At 39.0% G+C, this 19,220-nt stretch overlaps 4 protein-coding genes across 4 annotated transcripts; 1 reads left to right on the top strand and 3 right to left on the bottom strand.

Annotated features, from left to right (window-relative positions):
* Positions 1-1,467: 1,467 nt before the first annotated feature.
* BDBG_01074 (uncharacterized protein) lies at positions 1,468-5,522 on the bottom strand. Its single transcript, XM_002628119.2, has 4 exons — positions 3,555-5,522; positions 2,932-3,456; positions 2,649-2,843; positions 1,468-2,557 (listed from the first exon to the last, which is right to left on the bottom strand). Exons 1-4 carry the CDS (start codon positions 3,725-3,727, stop codon positions 2,467-2,469), a joined length of 984 nt encoding a protein of 327 aa, XP_002628165.1. The 5' UTR covers positions 3,728-5,522; the 3' UTR covers positions 1,468-2,466.
* On the top strand, positions 3,988-5,164 carry BDBG_01073 (uncharacterized protein; the record flags this gene model as incomplete). The annotated part of the gene is made up of 4 exons (XM_002628120.2): positions 3,988-4,054; positions 4,150-4,456; positions 4,530-4,928; positions 5,044-5,164. The coding sequence occupies 4 exons, from the start codon at positions 3,988-3,990 to the stop codon at positions 5,162-5,164; spliced, it is 894 nt and encodes a 297-aa protein (XP_002628166.2).
* Positions 5,523-13,146: 7,624 nt separating the features above from the next.
* Positions 13,147-13,428, bottom strand: BDBG_01072 (uncharacterized protein; the record flags this gene model as incomplete). The annotated part of the gene is made up of 1 exon (XM_031720175.1): positions 13,147-13,428. The coding sequence occupies one exon, from the start codon at positions 13,426-13,428 to the stop codon at positions 13,147-13,149; it is 282 nt and encodes a 93-aa protein (XP_031576231.1).
* A 1,677-nt stretch (positions 13,429-15,105) lies between these two features.
* Positions 15,106-17,330, bottom strand: BDBG_01071 (salicylate hydroxylase). Its single transcript, XM_002628117.2, has 2 exons — positions 15,948-17,330; positions 15,106-15,831 (listed from the first exon to the last, which is right to left on the bottom strand). Exons 1-2 carry the CDS (start codon positions 16,932-16,934, stop codon positions 15,487-15,489), a joined length of 1,332 nt encoding a protein of 443 aa, XP_002628163.1. The 5' UTR covers positions 16,935-17,330; the 3' UTR covers positions 15,106-15,486.
* Between the last annotated feature and the right edge of the window lie 1,890 nt (positions 17,331-19,220).

Below are 19,220 nucleotides of genomic sequence, written 5' to 3'. Positions count from 1 at the left end.
TGTAACTAACCATTCATTATTGTTGGAGACTCGAGTCTCTGATGCTGGCCTCCGCTGATACGATACGATACAGAACAGAAGAAGCTTGAAGATCGCACCCGCCGAACCCTGTCAACTGTCAGTCTGCCAATCCTCTCTCTCCCCTCGACTTTGTCGGTTTTGATAAACGCTGATGAGCGTTCCAGCATTCATGTAGAGACGCCGAATCAGACAAAGAGAACCGCCAACCAGGATTCGTTATTGCACTTGATCCCGGTCTCGGGGAATCGGGTGGGTGCATAAGTAAAGTGTAACAACGGGGTTCTTAATGATTAGTTACTATTATTGCAAGCTGCTACATAATAATAATAGCTCCGACACTTCTAAATACAGGGTTTGGTAATTTACCTTCTCATAACTAATAACTAATCATCAGCATCATTCTATGGTTTGTTACTAATACGCTCTGATATAACCCTTTTCTATGATGAGAAGAATATTTATATTGTTTCCCTACTCTATGCTCAACTATTTTCATCGAAATAATAATAATAATAATAATTCTCACTCCACATCTAATCCGTATGTGTAATCTTGATAACTATAGTTGAGTTACAGGAGCTACACAAGCTCTAGCTATGTATCTCCAATGGGCTCCTCATAATTAATTGCAATGTCAACCAGTCTCACCAACGTAGATGGAGCCTGTCTGTATCCACCACCACACTCCAAATTTCTCGGCCTGCGTCAAAAGAAAACAAGGAGAGCTCGAATAATAGCTAACTAACGTTAACATTTTAACGTATAAAAAAAAAAAAGATTCTATTATTATTAGTTAGCAATGATTCTTTGCTCTTTGCTTCCCAGCTAAACTAACAAAAACCGAACATAGCGAATGGACAAGAAGAAAATAAGCTATATCCCAACCAATCAAAAGAATATACGGATAGAAAAGCTTGAAGAGCAATCAATGCCTTGAGGCCTCTAACTGCTAAGTTAATAGATTTCTCCGGCTTACTTACATTGTGGAGCTGTGGGTGGATGGGATCTCTGGTAGAAGAAGATTGATAGATTAACTCCGTTTCTTGTGCTCTCCTTTTTTTTTTTTTTTTTTTTTTTTTTTTTTTTTTTTTTTTTTAAGCCCAGTTGAAAATTCCCTGATGACTCCGTTTTTGTTTCTTTTCTTTTTTTTCGCCTCCGTCGTCAGTTAGAACATGTTTAGAACATGTTCGAGATGCTTACGCTGTACCGAAGGAGCTTACGGTTGAGAGTATCAATGAGGAACCCCCGGCTAGAGTACACCTACCGAGATAGTTAACTCCTGTATATAAAAATGGAGCGGTATTCACTCCCCCAATCCCATGAGCGTTGGCTCCTTATAGACTACCAGGTGCCGGTTTCTGCCTTCATGGATCTACGTATTGAGTTGGTCTTGAAATTATACTGAGAAAGATTTAATAAGAGTGTCTATGGTATGTCTAGGTGTATATGGGTTTGCGTTTCCCTCAACTAGCAAAACTATCCATCTATACGTACGCTGCCCGCTCCCCAGCCTCTGACTAGTAAGGAGGGTTCAGTGGGAAAGGAGTCACAGGAATATATCAAATTGAGACACAGTATTTGGTTAAGACAGTATCACATATATCAACTGGCGAGAGAGCTGGCGATAGATAACAAGTTCATTCGTTTACTAAATTTGGGTAGTGGGTATTTCCAAGAATGAGTCAAATATGTGTAAAAAAGGAACAAGTATCCTCAAATTTGAGTTGATGGTGCGTTCGGGAGAGGATATAGGAAGATAAGAGTGTGAAACGTAGAAAAAGAATAGCGAGAGTTGTCCAACACACGTTGAGAATCCATATGCAAGACAAGTTGAGGATGAAGGCGCGTGGAAACGTGAGACGCTGTGAAATAGTAGGCCGGGGGAGGAGTGTATATATATCGACAAAGAAATTCACCAATAGATCAATTCTCTCAAGGTAACATATAGAGATACTTGGTTATCTAATAATGTTGGGTATAGAAGGGAAAAGGATAAAGGGGGTAGTAGCGGGAGAGCTGCAGAACGCTTTCGGGAAAAGAGATATGGATGAATGAATAAATGAATGAAATGAATGAATGAATGAATTGAGAGGGACAAGAAGCTGCTGGATTGGCTGATTGCTTTATTACGGGGCAAAGTGAATTTTGATTGTTCGCTCAAGTACCGTTAGGGTCATCAAGGGGTCGTGGGGGTGGACAAAAATGCGGGAGGAAAAGCTGGACAAGCAAGATTGCAGATAGAGATATAGATATAGATGGGGAGTGCCGAGATGAGAAATTAAGAGCATAGATCGCGGAGAAGAGAAAAGATTGAGTCAAAATCGCATAAGGAAATAGTTACTCAAAATGAACAAGGAGAAAAAGTGGGCAACAGCATGGACGGACGGTGATTCAGAAATAAGAAAACACGGTGAAAATGCCCAGGGCTACTACCTATACGAGCTGCTAAGTTGACGCAGAAATCGATACCTTAGCAAGCCGCTCTTCCACTCGTCGGAGAAGTTCCGGATCTGGTTCGGGTTTGATCTTCTTTGGTCTGAATGGCGACGAATGCTCAGTTAGATATATATATATAACATGGATATATGGATGGATGGATTGGATAGATTGGATGGCAGCAAACTTACGGGTCTCTAATACAATCCGAGCACCGCTCATGCTGACAGCTTGGACAAACCCTGTCTCCCGCCTGGAACAACTTCGAACAATTGTGACATGTCCATCTTACCCGGCGTCTCGGTTTCCGCCAGACGCGTTCTTGAGGCTCGAAGGGCGGTTCGACATCTCCAGGGTAACCATCGGGATACTTATTCAGTTTCGGTCTAAAGCATCATATCATACCAGTTAGTTTTCAAAATCACGAACTCCTCTCCTTGTCAAAACAAAATATGTTGATTAAAGAATACGTACGGATCTCGAGGACACTTCTTGCAGCGAATGTGCTCGCACTCTGAACACACAGTGGCATCTCCAATGAACAGCGTCTGGCAGTGATGACAGGTGCGGCGGACTCGCTGTCTGATCGGCTTGCGGACGAGATCTTGGCCTCCCGTGCGTGAGGGAATCGTAAGAACAGCTTTCTTAGGGACATCTGCTGCCTTGGCCTTGTCTTTCTCAAGGCATCCGTCCTTGGGCTTCGCAGGCGGGTAGCGGAAGCATTTCTTGCATCGCAAGTGCTGGCAGCCCGCGCACACCTTGTCCGCACCGAAGGTGGTGAGGCAGCGATGGCAGTTGCGGCGAACTCTCATACGGACCGGCTTCTCAACTCGCTGCACGCTCCGGTCCGCAGGTTTCGACATCCATTCGCTCGGCTCCAAAGTCAACCCGTACTTGGCGAACAAAGCACGCGCTTTCTCTTGCTGGAGGGTGCTCCATTGATGAACCTGTACAGGCTCTGCAGAGGTCTTCTTCACGGTAGTTGCGGCTGGCTTGCTACTAAATTTATGGATAAACATCGAGTAAGTTCTTGTGCTGATCACGGCAAAGAACACCGTCTCTCCATCGGAAAATTGGGCATAGAGGGTTGTGCTTACGAAGTAACTGCTGCTTTCTCTCCAGCTTTGCTGGATTCGCCGATAATGTCCGTCATGCTCGAAACGGATGCTCTATTTCGACCCTTGAGCACGGTCTTCACCCGCTTCATGTACTTTCCAAGTCCGTCGTCTTTCTCCGCGCCGTTCTTCGCGGGAGTCGTTGGCTCAGTCATAGTATCGGTAACGGGAGCGACTTAGATGGGCATTCAGGCAAATTTAAAATGTTGATGAGGACGGATGAACAATTAAATATACGGCTTTCCAAGACTTAAGGAAACCAGGATGTCGGAATTTCGAGTACCACTGCAACCCACTCAATCCAGAATACAGGCCCAGGCGGAGACCAGTCGATATCGAAATTCAAATCGGTGTAATTGGTTGGGAGCTTCTCGTATTATATGTCGGAGTGGAAGGTGCAGAGTTGGATGTGAATATGCTCATGCGTGGCGTGGAGTTGTTGGTAGGACGATATGTAGACGCTCGATCGATGGGATTGATCAGTAGGTCAGACGGATATTCGTTGTGTTGTGTGGAGCCAGAGTCTTGATCCCGGATATCCTTTCGCGCTGATTCGAGTGGATATTTTGACAATTAGGCGACTTTGGAAGTCAGCAACCTGGTACTGGTGTTGAATTGATGGAAGCTGAACAGCAAACGAGAACCGGATGCGGTCCCAACAGAGGCGACGGGAGAGAGGGCGCAATTCCAGCACCCAAGATGGTTTGGACGTCGAGTGTGTCGGCGAAGGAGGGATGGGAGAGGGTGGTGGTGAGGTTGAGGAACGGAAGCAAAAGAGAAGAAGCAAGAAGAACGGGAAAACAGCGAGAAGAAGAGGAAAACGAGAAAGAGGAGAAAAGAGGAGAGCGCCCAATACAGCCGCCCTGTTTAGCGGTATACATGCAGTACGGCTGTGTCCACCACGACGGCACCGCTTGACGGGCGGGGGAGTTGATGCTCGCCTCGAGGAAATTCCAGCGCAGGCTCCACCTTCGAGCAGGGCTTCCCGGCCGGGGCTGCGGGTCGGGTATCTGTATACCGTACCAAGGTATCTGCGGGTATTGATGGCGGCGCCGTCAACATTAAATTACCTCCCAGCCCGCTCGGTAGTGGCCAGTGCTCGTTCGCTGGACCACTGGGGTTACAGAATGGCAGAGCTTCCCGCGTGAAAAAACACTCCAGAAACAGGATGCCAAGTGGTATCGGCGCATCGTCGAACTCACCAGTCGAAGCCTATGCTGGCAAACCACAAGCTCCCGCTCACCAGCCAGTCAGAGACGTGCTCTCCGTTGCACCGGCTGGTGTCCTTCTTGCGAAAAGCCACTTCCGGAACGCCTTGACTGGTCTCTGCTATGCGCGCCGGCGCAAGGATAGCCCGTATTTAAATGTACCTTTTTGAAATGACGGCTAATTCTCGTTTTCCCGGCATTTTCGTCACCCCTGGCTTTGGTAGGAGGTTGCCCGGTACCTGACTGACTGACTCTCCTCTCAGTAAAGGCGCTCCCAGTGCTGAACGACGCTGGCTGGCTGGGTTTGCTTGGTCTGTCAGCTTGACAATCTCTCCGAGCTACTCCGTGGCTCAAGGTAGGGCAGCTCTTGACAGCTTGCTCTAGGATACTGAAACCGCATAAATAAATATATATACTCCACAAAGCAGCCCAAGTGCTCTGTGCTGCTTCTCATCATGGAGGCTCCATCCAGCAGGCCACATTTCACATCTCCTCCCCGATGGGTATCCAAAAAGGCTCCATTTAGAGCGAGCGCTTTCAAGCCACAAAACGTTGTCCGGTGTCTGCAGACAGACCGCTCCGAACTCACCTGCACCAGCTGGCGGCTGGCGGTATCGTCTGGTTCGATTGTTCGATAAATTACGTATTGATACACGGATATCAATACGTTACAGGCTTGGCCTCGCCATTCGTGTATTGGCCATTACCGTCCAGAAATGCAGATGTAATAATGTACGGAGTAACCGTGCCATGCTTACTCACTCTCTCTAGTGAGTGCACCACAGTGTACAGAAAACCACACTGTACAGAAAATATTTTGAATATCTTCATTCTTCATCTTCAAATAATCATCATTAATTATAATCATGTCTAAATCTTTTAATTACACTGAGAAGTAGTTGCAAAGAGCTATTAATATGTATAAAAGCAATTTAAAATTAAAAATCATATCTCTGTTATAAGAATTCAAAGTCTTATATATCATCTTATATAAGAGAATCAATGAGAAGAAATCAAGAACTATGAGAGTTTCACTGAATTGAGTATTGAATAACAGTTAGAAAGAGATAATTAAGATATGAATTTATCAGTTGAATATTAATTTTTATCTATTTATTATTAAGTATATCAAAGCTGCTGTAAACTGCATGTTAAGATAGTATTATACAGATTCAAAGACTATATCTCTTATAGTAAGTAAAATATAAGTATATTAATTTATTAAACATCTGTCAGATTATAAATGAGTTAAGTAAAAGCTCATAAATTTAAAATAAGCATTTTATAAAAATATATACTTTATTATTAACTGATTTAATTAATATAAAACTGTCTTTATTAATATCATTTTTTTCACTGTAATATCTACAACTTTAATAAGATTAAATTTCAAGAAGAAGAAGAATATAAACAGTGAGTTATAATTATCTTTAAAGATATAAATTCTATTATATAGTTATTATACTTCTGTGAATTAATAACAGTGATAAAGTATATTGATGTAGATAATATAGTATTAAATTTATTAATTATAATGAAATTAAAGATTTATTTAGAGAATTAATATACATACTTCAACTTATCTGATAACTATACTATCACTGTATTCAAATCTGACTTTATAAATAATGAGATTGAATTTGAATAAATCAAGCAGTTTAATAAAATAATAAAAAAGTGTTAAATAAGCAGTTATTAACTGCTATTAATAAATAATTATAATTCTCATCTTATAGAAGAATTTATTCAATACTGTAATCTTTATAAGATTATTCTATTCAGATTCTTATCTTATATAAGTTATATTTTATAATCTCTTAATAATGTATCTTTTCAGTAGTATAAATATTATTATACAAAGATAGTTAATAAGACTTCTTGAAGAATAACATTGTTATGTTGTATTCTAACTACGCGAGTTACACTAAATAGGTTGGGGTGGCACGTGACTAGGGTAGGTGTAGTAATCACCAACACCCCCTCTTGCTACACCGTGGTCTATAAGCCGCCACCCGGGGCCTCCCTCATTCTCAAATCTTTCAAAAATGCAATAATAATTAATTACATCAATCAGACCCTGATTTCCTCATTAGAAAAGGCGTCCGTACAGCAATAACTGTAAAAATCAAGAAATACATGCAAAATCCATTGATCCGCCGTATCATCATTACCATTCAATCATTCCTTCTTCTCAATTTCCTGAATGCCAACCCTCTTGACAAATTCTTCAAATGCAGGCTTCACCAGTGGCTTGGTGAGCCCGTCAGCTATGTTCACTGTAGAACTAACATGTTTCATCATGATTTCCTCTTTTTCAATTAAATTGTGTAGAATATGATATCTAATCTCAATATAACACAATCTTCATGTTAAGAATTCCTCCTTTGCTAGATCAATTGCTCTCTTATTATCAACTTGTAGATGTGAGTATATTTTCACTTTTTCATTATTTATCAACTCAGTGTCATATAACATATCATTTAATCAGATTATCTTACAAGCTGTCTCACTAGCTGCAATATATTCAGCTTCTGTGATTGATTTGACAATAGATATCTGTCTCTGCAAATGCCATGAGATCAGTGACCCATTAATCAATATAACATAGCCAGTAGTTGATTTGTATTGAGGATCCATCCTCACTCAGTCTGAATCACAGTATGTCACAGAACTCAGACTCATATCATCAATCTCCTTTCTGTATAATATGTCATGATTTTTCATCTTCTTGACATAACATAGAACATGCTTCAACACTGCTTAACATGTCTTATACAGACACAAGTTAAAATGCAAGAGATAGTTGACTGTGAATACCAGATCAGACCAGCTACTTGAGACTAAATACTGCAATGATTTCAATTCTTGATAATATCTTGTAGCTGTAAAGTCATCATTCAATCTCTCTCTCTCATCAGGTGAGAATTCCAGTCATATACCAGCTGCTATCAGAGTGTCAGCTGAATTTATCTTATTTGTGCTGAAATCTTCAAGAATCTTCTCAATATAACAGCTCTGTATAACTGCTAGATTATTATTCCTCTGACATTTAATCTTCATCTCAAGATATAGCTTGATCTCTTCAACATTCTTTGTCTCAAATCTCTTTATAATCTCTCTTAATACTCAGTTTAATTGCTGTTCTTAAGATCTCATCACTTAATAATCATTAATATACAATGTCAGATAGATCTTATAAACAGAGTGATATAGAAATTCATCATCATAAAATAATATCTTGAATCTCAATGTAGTCAGATGCTTTATTATGAGAAAATATCATACTCTTATAACTTGCTTCATTTTATATAGACTCTGACAAAGTAATCTCACTAAGTTCTCTCTATTATACTTAACATCTGTGAGCAGTTGTATATAGATTATCTCATTCTGTGATAGTATATCATTCAAAAACACAGATATATAGTTAATTGATTTGATCTTTCATTCTTTAGCAGTTAATATAGTAAATAGACTGTATGATATAGACTCTGATATCACTGCAGTATATAATCTTATATAATGAATACTCTGCTATTGCAAGAACTCTCTAATCACTCAGTGAGCTCTAAAATGAATAATTTCTCTCTTATTATTGAATTTTCAATTATATACTCATTTATCTGTAAGAATATTCATTTCTGAGGTCTTCTCAATGATAATATATATCTTCTTCTATTCAAATATCTTAATCTTCTTTTCTATTGTCTCATGTTAATAGTCTCAGTCTGAGCTTCTCTTGACTTCTGTTAGTGTAGTTGATCAGTCTGTCAGAACACTTAGAACAGAATCATTCTTATTAACAGAGTCTTCAAACTCTTTATTCATGACAAGCTATATCTTATTATCTAGAAGATAGATTGAATCAATTACACTCTCTAAGTTCTTATTTACAATTATCTTCAAAATATCTGATTTTTTCTTTGTAAGATGTTATAGTAAGCAGTACTATCATTTCTCTCTGACATTCAGAATATTCAATTTATTAAACAATTCATTGAATTCTCTCACTGTATTTACAGGTGTATTTGCACTCATGTCAAGAGCTTTATTAAATATGATATCTCATACAATCTCAAGACAACATGCAACAGAATCTCACACATGATATTGATGTAATTCTTGATGTTTAATCAGCTGTCATTTCTTATCATCAGTTCTATTTACAAGCTTATTCAACACTTTCGAATCCTTCTTATAGACCTTGCACCCTCATCTTCATATTTAATGAACAGAAGATTACACCTCAGTTCAAGCTTTAAAAGATGTAAGTAATGTTTCTTTCTTACATTTAAATATCTTTGTTAATGTTAAGAATGTATTAATCATCATAATCACAGCTTATATTACTTCATCTCAAAGTTCTCTTTCTAATTCACTATTAAATAGTAGACTTCACATCTTTTCTGTAACTATTCAATTCATATGTTTCACTGAGTCATTTAATTATGATATATCAGATGTAGTTATTTCATATACTATTTCTTTACTCTGACAGTAGATTTTAAGTTCTTGACTTTTAAACTCTTCTTTATCATTTCAGTGTGAAGTTTTAACTCAATATTATATAGTTATCTTAATATCTGTGATGAAATTTATTAATCTTGTAGTAGATTCTTTCTTTCTTATTATAAGAATTACTTATCTATAATGAGTTATATTATCTATTATACTTAATCAGTAGCTTGCATTCTCTCTAGTAAGAGTGTCATTTCTGTTAAAAAGTGTTTTTTCATTCTCTGTCAGATTGATGAAGAATCTTATTATCAGCTTAACAGCTCATATTATAGATGTGAAGATTGAATGTGTTATTTTTATCTGTATACAGGTCTTACAGAATGACAAAGCTCTGTCACTCTTTATTCTCATTTCTAGTCATGAATCTGCTGTCATTTTTGTAATATCTGTGAGATTCAGATGTTCTAGCTTTTAATATCATTATATCATTATAAGTTCTATAATCTTTGTATCATTTCTTTCAGATAGTGTTAATATTGTGTCATCTTTCATCTGTAATATGTTCACAGATTTAAAATCATTATTAAGTATAGTAAACCAGATTAAGTCTCTGTATATAACTAGCCTTTTCATCTTATAGATATTATTCTCATTTAATCTTGCTATAAATGAGAATATGCAGTCAGGAGACATAATTAACATAGTATGATTATTCTCATATATCAACTGCTTATAGGTATAACCCTGATATACAAGCTTACTCATACTCATGAGATTCACTTCTAACTTCAGAACATAGTGAATATCATTTAACAGTATATTCATCTCTTTCACTGAAATCTTTATATCTTCTATAGCTGCAGCAGAGATCACTGTTCTATCTATTATTTTCAACATTACTTTCATCTTCTGAGGTTTTATCATAACAAGATCTCTGTGAGGTGTGATGTAAGTGTCTGATTCAGAGTCTAGAATTCAGATATCTTTTTCTATCTGATCACTCACATAGGTCTTTTCTTTGATGCAAAATACTTATTTCATGACATTGTAAACAGAAGCAGCATCTGTATTCTTCACATTCTTGTCTTTATCCTTGTTTCTATTGATGTTGAAGTTCAAATTTGAAGGACATTTCTCAGAGTATTTCTTTCAACAGTCAGTCTGAATATGATCAATCTTTTGATAATAATAGCAGGTCTTCACATCATTATCTCTACATTCAGGTTTGAATTCAGTGTCCTTGTCTTTCTTATCCTTGTCTTGAGCATTATTCACAGGATTTTTCATGAATTCAGTACTACTATTTTCCACAGTAGAAAGACATAGAAGTATGTCACAGTATAATCTCATGAAGTCTTCTTCTAAAGATCTTGAATTGTTCTTATCAATCTGATTCATTCTATTCTTTATGAAGAATGCTCAATCTCTATTGACTTCTGTCAGTAATCTATTGAAAAACACAACATCTTTAATCTTATATCTCAGATGAATATAATCAGTTCTGATAATAATTAATCATTCAATGAAAGCTCTATCAGATTCTTTGCTTTTAAAGATTATTTCAATAAGCTCTTTAAATAAATGAGTTCTGTATACAGCAGGTCTCTCAGAAAAGTTATTCTCTATAATAGTTCATAGAGTATAAGCTGATAATTTGAACTTCTTGAGTATAGTGAAATGAGCCTTGACCTGCAGAGCAATTGCAGACTACATGTAATTATATAATCAAAGATTGCATTCTTTTCAGAAACATTGCATGTTCATGATGACATTCTTATTAAGACTATTATCTTTAAGAATATTATTAATTTCAGACTGTTCTACAGTCAAAAGAATTTCCTCTCTTCACATTAAGTAGTTAATGAATTCAGTGAGAATAATTAATCTTTTGATGAGTCTTACTTAGCTTCTGAATTCTTCAAGAACTTTCATTATAACAGATGTCTTCTCTTTTTATTGAAGATATTCTATCAGATCTGCTTTTATCTTATTATCTGCAGAGTCATCTCTACTAATCTTTATTCACTCAATCTCATGCTGAAGTCTTGCAATTTCAAGCCTCATACAAGTCTTCTCACTCACTGAGCTATTATTATTTCAGTCACTTAAGCTCTCTGCATTGTCTGATATCTCACTAATATCTTTAACTGAGTCTTTATATACATTGAACTCATCAGACTGTTCTTCTGCAATGATTTCATTCAGCTTAAACATCTCTAAAGCTGTCTTCTGATTTGTTATTAACATTGACAGTGATCTGTGATCTTGTGTTTACTGCTCTGATATTTTCTCATTTCTTTGTCTTAAAGGTACATATTCTTTTATTAAGTCAGGCATTCCCTCAGATCTTAGATTAACCATGAGTTCAATTAATCAATAAAAAACATCTAGACATGTGTAATGATACATAAAGATATAGTTGACACATTATTATGATTATTTATTACTTATGAAGAGCTTTATAACCTCTTGAAGAATAACATTGTTATGTTGTATTCTAACTACACGAGTTACACTAAATAGGTTGAGGTGGCACGTGACTAGAGTAAGTGTAGTAATCATCAACAAGACTATCTACTATAAATATAAGCAGTATAATAATAGATATTTTCTTACTAATCTGAAGAGTATTTAACTGTAAGTATTTAAATCTAGTACTGTAAGAGCTAGCTTTATTAACTGTGAAATGTATTCAGTTAATTACAATATAATTCTTGATTAATTGAGATCTTTTATCATTGATAATACTCTAGATCTCAATATATACAATAATGATAATAATATATACAATCACTTTATCTCATCATCTGTAGATTAATTATCAACTGTCTTCTCATAATTAATCTTCTTAGAGATGATTGTAAAACTATATTATTAAATTAATACAGTAGTCAAGATCTTAGAAGATGTGAAGAATACTCTTATATCTGATTTAATAAGACAGTTGAACAAGATCTTCAAGAGTAGTATAATTCAGGCAGAATTAAACACATATCATGAGAGTGAACTTGCAGATCATTATTAAGCAAATAGATATTAAGTTATTAAATTCTCTCACAAATAGGTGCAAGTAGGTGAAGTTCTCACTATTAAGAATATCAATTGTAAGATTATAATATGTAGAGCAGATGAGATGAAAAAGACATTCAATAAGAATCTTTAATTGATTGAAATCAAATCTATAAAATCTACAGTCACTCAACCATAACAAGATAATTCTATAGAATCTCAATCTACAGTGGATTCTACACCTTCTAATGAGTATATAGATAATCTTTATGTTATAGATAGATGTGGTGATGATTATTAATTAATTTTTGAAGATTACTATATTCAAAATATTTTCTGTACAGTGTTTCTCCCCGTCAAGTCCAAAATGCTCACACTCCTCGTTGCGACATTACAGACTCCAGTGGACGTGGATATTGTCGGTCCGCATCGTTCAATGTTACCTCCCTTCTAAAAATACGAAGAAATATTCATCTGCAGCAAGCTAATTATTTATTAACCTTGGAGCTTTGTCTGCACACCACCAGCAGCGACACCATTCGCGATGCACGTTGCCCACACGTGAGAAGTGGAAGAGGCTTTTTGGTGGTAGGTAGTCACCATCCAGAAGCTTGCTTCGGGGATCTCATAAGAGAGAGCTTCTTCTGAGCAAAGTGACAGCGGCGACGGATTTGAGAAGCAAATGTCATTATTTGAATCGGTACCTCTCACCTGTCACAGATAAGATGCCGAACGCATTTTTACCTGTATGCGTGCTGCACGACTAGGAGGGTTTCAATTAACTATCACAAAATCACAAAATCTCTTTGTCAAGACTTTTGTATTCTGGAAAACTTGCCGCTGCTCAGTATCAAACTGAAAGTGAGATTGAAAGTGAGAGTGGAGACCAGTGTAACTCGCTACGACAGGCTCCATGCCACAACTCTGGCTCTGGGATTTGGGTGGGTTCCAACAGCTCCGCAGCAGACTCCAATCCCACAACTCCCACGGACACAACTGCTCCAGGAACCAATCATACGAGGGGAACCCTTCGGGTTCTTGATTCCCCTCCCCGCCAGACCCAAAAGGCCAAACACTAGTAGCGAATTTACCAGAAGCTCATGTTTTTGGTTTTCAGCCGGGTGGGTGGAAGGATCCGAGCCAAACGTGATTATTATTATTAGAAAACTGATGCTCGTCATAGTTAGAATTATCTTGCAAAACCATGTCATGTATGTCACAGAGCATGGCAGGTTCTGGCATCTCTCTGAGAGTATGAATTTTGAAAGATGAATGAAAAATGAAGATTTGAGCAAGGCATTGAGTGATTGAATGGTTCAGAAAAATAATTTCATCTCTAACCAGGTTCAATTCAAACTCAATGTTAACTATTTCAAGAAAAGGAAAACCCAGATTATTTACAACTCTGTCATCATGCTCAGACTTTAATCTCTCTTTCATCAAGTCTCATTTCAATTCGATGAGATGTTGAATCTAAGTGCTTCAGACCATGATTGATGATCTGACAACCATTGAGGAGTAGAAATTAATCTAAGTGCTACCATCACCCTCTATGAGAAGGATGCACTCACTGGACCTTGAAGACACATTCAAAGATAGCAAGGTTGCTGAACTCTAAGATATTGATTTTAACCATTCTTGATGATCATCAGAAGTGTGTTTCTGTCCTCTTCCCCCTCAACAACATCTGCAGTCTCCAGGGCCATTCTCAACAACTGGAATAGAGGCTATAACATCTAGCCTATCCTCTACTTCTTCTGAGAGTGAATGCTTTCCCTCCGTTGATTAGATCTTCTAGTTCAATCGCTAACTCTAGAACAGACTTTGGACCAGCAACTTTCTCATTGGATGGCGTACAATGCTTATCCAGGCATTGCAAGTGGGCATGAGGTTATCAATTCGTAGATTGCTTACGCTTGAGATTAACACTCATTATCAGCCAGATATTCGCATGAATTTTACGGATTCCTAGTCCAGCATCATCGTCATCTGCGATCGACATCACAATACTCAACGGCATCGGTAGCAATTTACACACGTTTTTTGACACGGATCTGATTGCATGGGGAACCCTCCAAACTATGTTGGATATGGCCCTCCGACCTTTACAGCCACCGCAAATGGGATAGTCCAGCGGCGTCAGATTGCATTTGGTAAACAATTGTTAACTCCACATGGTGATGCAGCCTCGGACTAGATTCGTGAATATGGAGTTGCAATACCAGAAACACTTGGCACTGGTAAACTTTCAGGTGATAGGATCAGGCAAGTCTTGCAACTGCGCCGGTAAATCAGCATCTCTATTTGGCTGCGAAAAAGAATGGGGTTGTCGAACAGTTTCCTCTTGTCTAGTCAATTGGTAAAGAAAACATGGTGGTCCATTAATTCGAGTGTCATTCTTCCATGCTGAATTATTTGCTCTATATACATGCGAGAATACGTACATGTGAATGCCAGCACATACATCCAAAACACCTCCTGCATAGAGAGAAGGGCCATGAAATTTCATGTTTACTAACCTTTACGTGCTATATATTCTATATACGGCGAGTGGAATCCCGCCTACGAGCCTCGCACGGGAATTTCAACTCCTAATCCGACAAGACTAAACCATACTTGCCATGGCCAAAGGGACTTATTGCGACGGCTCGGAACCCCCCCTCCCCTTTTTTTTTTCTGGATCGATTTACCACTGATTATGGGATAGCAGATGTCCCTGACGGATGAATCTATCCCGAAAAAATATGATGGACCATCATATCAACCTGCTAAGTTTTGTTTTTGGTTTTATGGGTTGGGTACAAGATATAAACCGGCCACTCTCAGATGAAAATAAAATTTCTAAAATCATTGCCATGGAGGAAGGCACATACATATAATACGTATTCATTTTATTTCTATTCGTTTTATTTCTATTCGTTTTATTTCTATTCATTTTATTTCTATTGATGCAAATTCTATGTTCGTATTCCGTTTTTAAACTCGGCGGGGATAAAAAAAAAAGAATGAAAAATGAAAAGAAAAGAAAAGAAAAGAAAATTTGATATATATAGTACAGGTTAAAGTGGAATAGCAAACCAAGCGCCGATCCGATGCGTAACAAGAATGCAAAGATGCAATATATACTCTATACTCAGGTGGGGAGGGGGGGAGGGTTGGCTGATACAAATACATTCTATTTCTTCAGATGTAAAGAGAGAATGCACGCAGCCACGGAAAAGAAAGCAAATAGCCACAAATTAGCTGCTTGACGAGAATGTTGACTGCCGTGACCCTACTCTCGAGGGCGGGATATCGACACTCATAGCATCAAACACCCACACGCTTGAGTTTTTCTTCTTTTGTCGCATCAGATTAAGCGGGGTGAGCCACTCCTCTCGCAAGCTGGCAAGACGGCTGCTGTCTCTGTGACGGGCCCAGTTTTCGCAAGCGGCCTTGTATGCGTTCTCGACGGTTTCGCGACGGAGGGATTCGTAGATGCTGAAGGTTTTGGATAAGGGCTCATGGATGTATTCAGATAGGACGCGGGCGAAGAGGATGGCGTCGTCCAGGGCGTAGGCGGCTGACTCATCCTTGGGGGGCATCTGGGAATAAAAAGAATATTTGCCCGCGTTAGTTTGATCCTATTCCTAATGGATATCTGACCAATATTTTGCAGGTGAATGAGGAAGGGGGAACGGTAGATATATGAAATACGCACAGCATGAGCAGCATCGCCTAATAACATGATCCTCTCCGTATGCCATTTCCCACCAGGACGTATCTGATACACTGGATATAGAAACCAATCCCAGCATTTTTCCGCAATCTCGCGAACGCACGGAAGGGCGGACTTTCCAAAGCGACTCTGAATGTCATCTCTTAATATCATGATGGCGGTATTCTTTGTTTTCCACGAATCTGCAGCCTGATACTTGCATATTTCATAAGTCAAACGGTCCTCCTCGACTTCCGCCAACGCTGCCACGAACATATCCTCCTTTTCATTATCACAATATGTCGTCATCAACGCTCCGTGTCTTGATCTGTTCAACGCCGTAACCTTAAAGTGTTTGGGCGACCTTATCATTTCCGACTTTATCGTAGTCTGAATAAACGAAATCCCCGTATACTCCGAAACCCTATCGGGATCAACAATGTTTGTCCTCGTAGCTGAATGCACGCCATCACATCCCAAAGCCAAGTCGCCTTTCGCAAAAGAGCCATCCTCGAAATAAATTGTAACGCGTTTGTCCGTCTCGATGCCGCCTACAACTTTTTTCCCGAACACCATTTCCACATTACTCCGTTTCTCCACAGCAGATAACATAGCCAGATGAAGAGATATGCGCATTAAGCGGCGCCCCTTGTACCCACCATAACCCTTGCCGTCTTTGCCTGCAAAGTCAACCGCACCCAGTTTTTTACCACTGTGAGAGGAGAATACCTCTATCTCGTCCACCTCTATGCCTCCCTTAGGACCCAAATCTCGCAGCTCATCGAGCACGCCTAGCTGATCGAGATGCCTATGGGCGACGGGGGTGAGGTTGATGGCGCCACCAGAAGTCGAAGGGACATCTCGGAGCTCGTAGATGACGATTTTGAGATTAGGGAGCACCGGGGTGAGGGCTTTAGAGAGTGCGAGGGCGGAGGCAACGCCTGCAATGCCACCACCGAGGATTAGGATGGTATATGGGACAGTAGCCATGTTATAGAGATCAATGAAGAAAATTAGCAACACATTAAGAGTTAGGCCCGCTGTATAAAGAAAACAACAAGGCGAAAAAGTGTGGAGCGAGATATGAGAAACTGGAAACTGGAAAATGGATATAGATAAAAATGAAAATATATATATATATATATGTGTGTATATATAGTTATATATATATATATATATTTCAAACCGGGAAAAATCCGAAAACAAGGAAACCGATCAAAAGTTAACAAAAAATCATGGATTGGGTTTGCTGGAGACATCTTGAAATTTTGGTTGAGCAAAAAAGTCAGTCCACATCAACCCAGTCTACAGCAATCGGGCCAGTCATATCTTTCATGGCCCGCTTCAGGCCCCATAACTAATAACATCCTTATCAACCAACTGCCGGCAAGAAGGCCGAAAAAGGAAAAAGTCATGATGAAAATCGGGCGGAAAACTTTCAAGCTTGCCAAGCCATCGGGTTTAGGGAGAATTTCCCGGGACTCTGGGCAGACGTCATGCCGAGATTGGTCAAGCCATCAAATGTTTTTCGGCCATGGAACCCGAGAACTTTCTATATTTTTAATACTCAATAATGCTCAATCATGATATTATGAAGTAATGTATCCTAGATCACTAGAAAAGAGAAAGGTCAATAATGTGAAACATAAAATCCAGTCTTGTTTAGCTGCGGCTAAATATTATCCCCTGTTCGCTCGTCGGTGAAGCTTCATTCGTCGAAAATGGTCTGCAGCTTGTTCAACTATTGAACTGCTCCGGGGAATTGGCAATTATTCAGGTACAGCGGGTTGTTTCCGAGGTAGGCATAACGATCGAGGGGTTTCTGCTTAGAAGATGTTAACATATTATCAAACAATAATAAGATATTTTAGAATCTCAATAGTAGCTTCGGCAGCGCACTTTTTCAAAGTGAGGCCGATTCGGTAGTATCTGGGACGTACGGCGTAGATCCATATCGGGAGAAGGCCGACTAGTCAAGCAGCCAAACCGTTGCTAGAGATGATGAATTTGCGTTTTGAATAACTATGTGAGGCATATTATTGCTCAAATAATGACAGTACCAACTTCTTTAAACATTTCTTCGTGATCAATTCGGTGAATCAGACAGCCCAGGCTTTGAAGCTCAGGTGGATAGAATTCCATACTAAGATTTTTAACGCCATAGCCGGCAAGCGCCTTCAGTCCCAGCTTACGTACCATGTTGACTATCCAGACAGCTGTGCATTTCTTGGAAGGAGATTGGACAGAACTCTGTTGTTTGTTACTTTTATTTTATTTTTTATTTGTTTACTTTTTATTTTTTAATTTTTTAATTTTTTAATTTTTTAATTTTTTAATTTTCCCTGCTTTGGTGCCAGGTGTATCCTTGGTTGTTGGTAAGAGGGGGACTGTACCGTACCAAGCCCACGGAACGGAAAACATTATCAGCATAATAAGCTCTAGGTTAAGCAAATGGGGCTAGATAGATACCTCTATTAGTCTGTAAGATGGGGGTACTAGGGCCAAAAGTGGCCATATTTGACGCTGTTTTTGTTGGGGGTCCCGGGGGTTGATCGGCCCTTCTACCAGCAGCGCTGGTGGTGACTGAGCTCTTTTGCCCCAGTAGCCTACAGGTTATGAGACCGTTAAGTGTGAGCCCCGCTGTGATCAACATGCATGAGTTCAATCTCAGAATAGACTTAAGAAAATCTCAAACAAATACCCCAGACATTTAACAGTGCCAAGAGACATCCTAGGAGTGTGCCCTAAGGAGTTAGCCCTTGAAAGAATGAGCCCTAGGAGTGAGTCCAAAAAGAAAGACTGCTGGGAGGAGCCACTAAGAGGAGCCACTGAGAGGAGCCACTGTACTCTGTGGTTAGCTGGTCTGAGGGGGGGTGTTGGGGGTCCCGGGGGTTGATCGGCCCTTCTATCAGCAGCGCTGGTGGTGACTGAGCTCTTTTGCCCCAGTAGCCTACAGTTTTCAGCCTGCTTTCCCCTCACGTGACCCGAAATTTCTTGCCGCTTTTATATCGAGCGATATTTGTACCTACCCTTCAATTGGTCGCTGCGATACATGATGTTGTTCTATGAGCTACCGATGTCTGAACACACGTTTAAGGATAGGGGTTATCGTTCCTCTCCTTTGGCTTTTGTAATGTATAAATTAAAGGCCTTTCGCTCATTCTGGGCGTTTATTTTACTCCAGACCTCCTTTGCTACCTTATCCCAAGCTACATCTATCTATCTACGAAGAGAACTTCTCTGCTGATCCTATTTTCAACACTTTTGCATCCCTGT

The sequence above is a fragment of the Blastomyces gilchristii genome (genome assembly GCF_000003855.2).
Source record: "Blastomyces gilchristii SLH14081 genomic scaffold supercont1.2, whole genome shotgun sequence".
NCBI lineage: Eukaryota > Fungi > Ascomycota > Eurotiomycetes > Onygenales > Ajellomycetaceae > Blastomyces > Blastomyces gilchristii.
Note: the sequence above shows the minus strand (reverse complement) of the source record. Positions and strands in the feature narration are given on the sequence as shown.

Excerpts from the sequence above, each read along its gene's own strand:
- BDBG_01074 (XM_002628119.2), bottom strand. The coding sequence starts at position 3,727 with ATGACTGAGCCAACGACTCCCGCGAAGAACGGCGCGGAGAAAGACGAC. Across the intron at positions 3,457-3,554 it reads GAGAAAGCAGCAGTTACTTC|TAGCAAGCCAGCCGCAACTA; the intron begins GTAAGCACAACC and ends CCATAAATTTAG. Across the intron at positions 2,844-2,931 it reads AAGAAGTGTCCTCGAGATCC|ACCGAAACTGAATAAGTATC; the intron begins GTACGTATTCTT and ends ATGATGCTTTAG.
- BDBG_01071 (XM_002628117.2), bottom strand. The coding sequence starts at position 16,934 with ATGGCTACTGTCCCATATACCATCCTAATCCTCGGTGGTGGCATTGCA. Across the intron at positions 15,832-15,947 it reads TAGGCGATGCTGCTCATGCT|ATGCCCCCCAAGGATGAGTC; the intron begins GTGCGTATTTCA and ends TTTTATTCCCAG.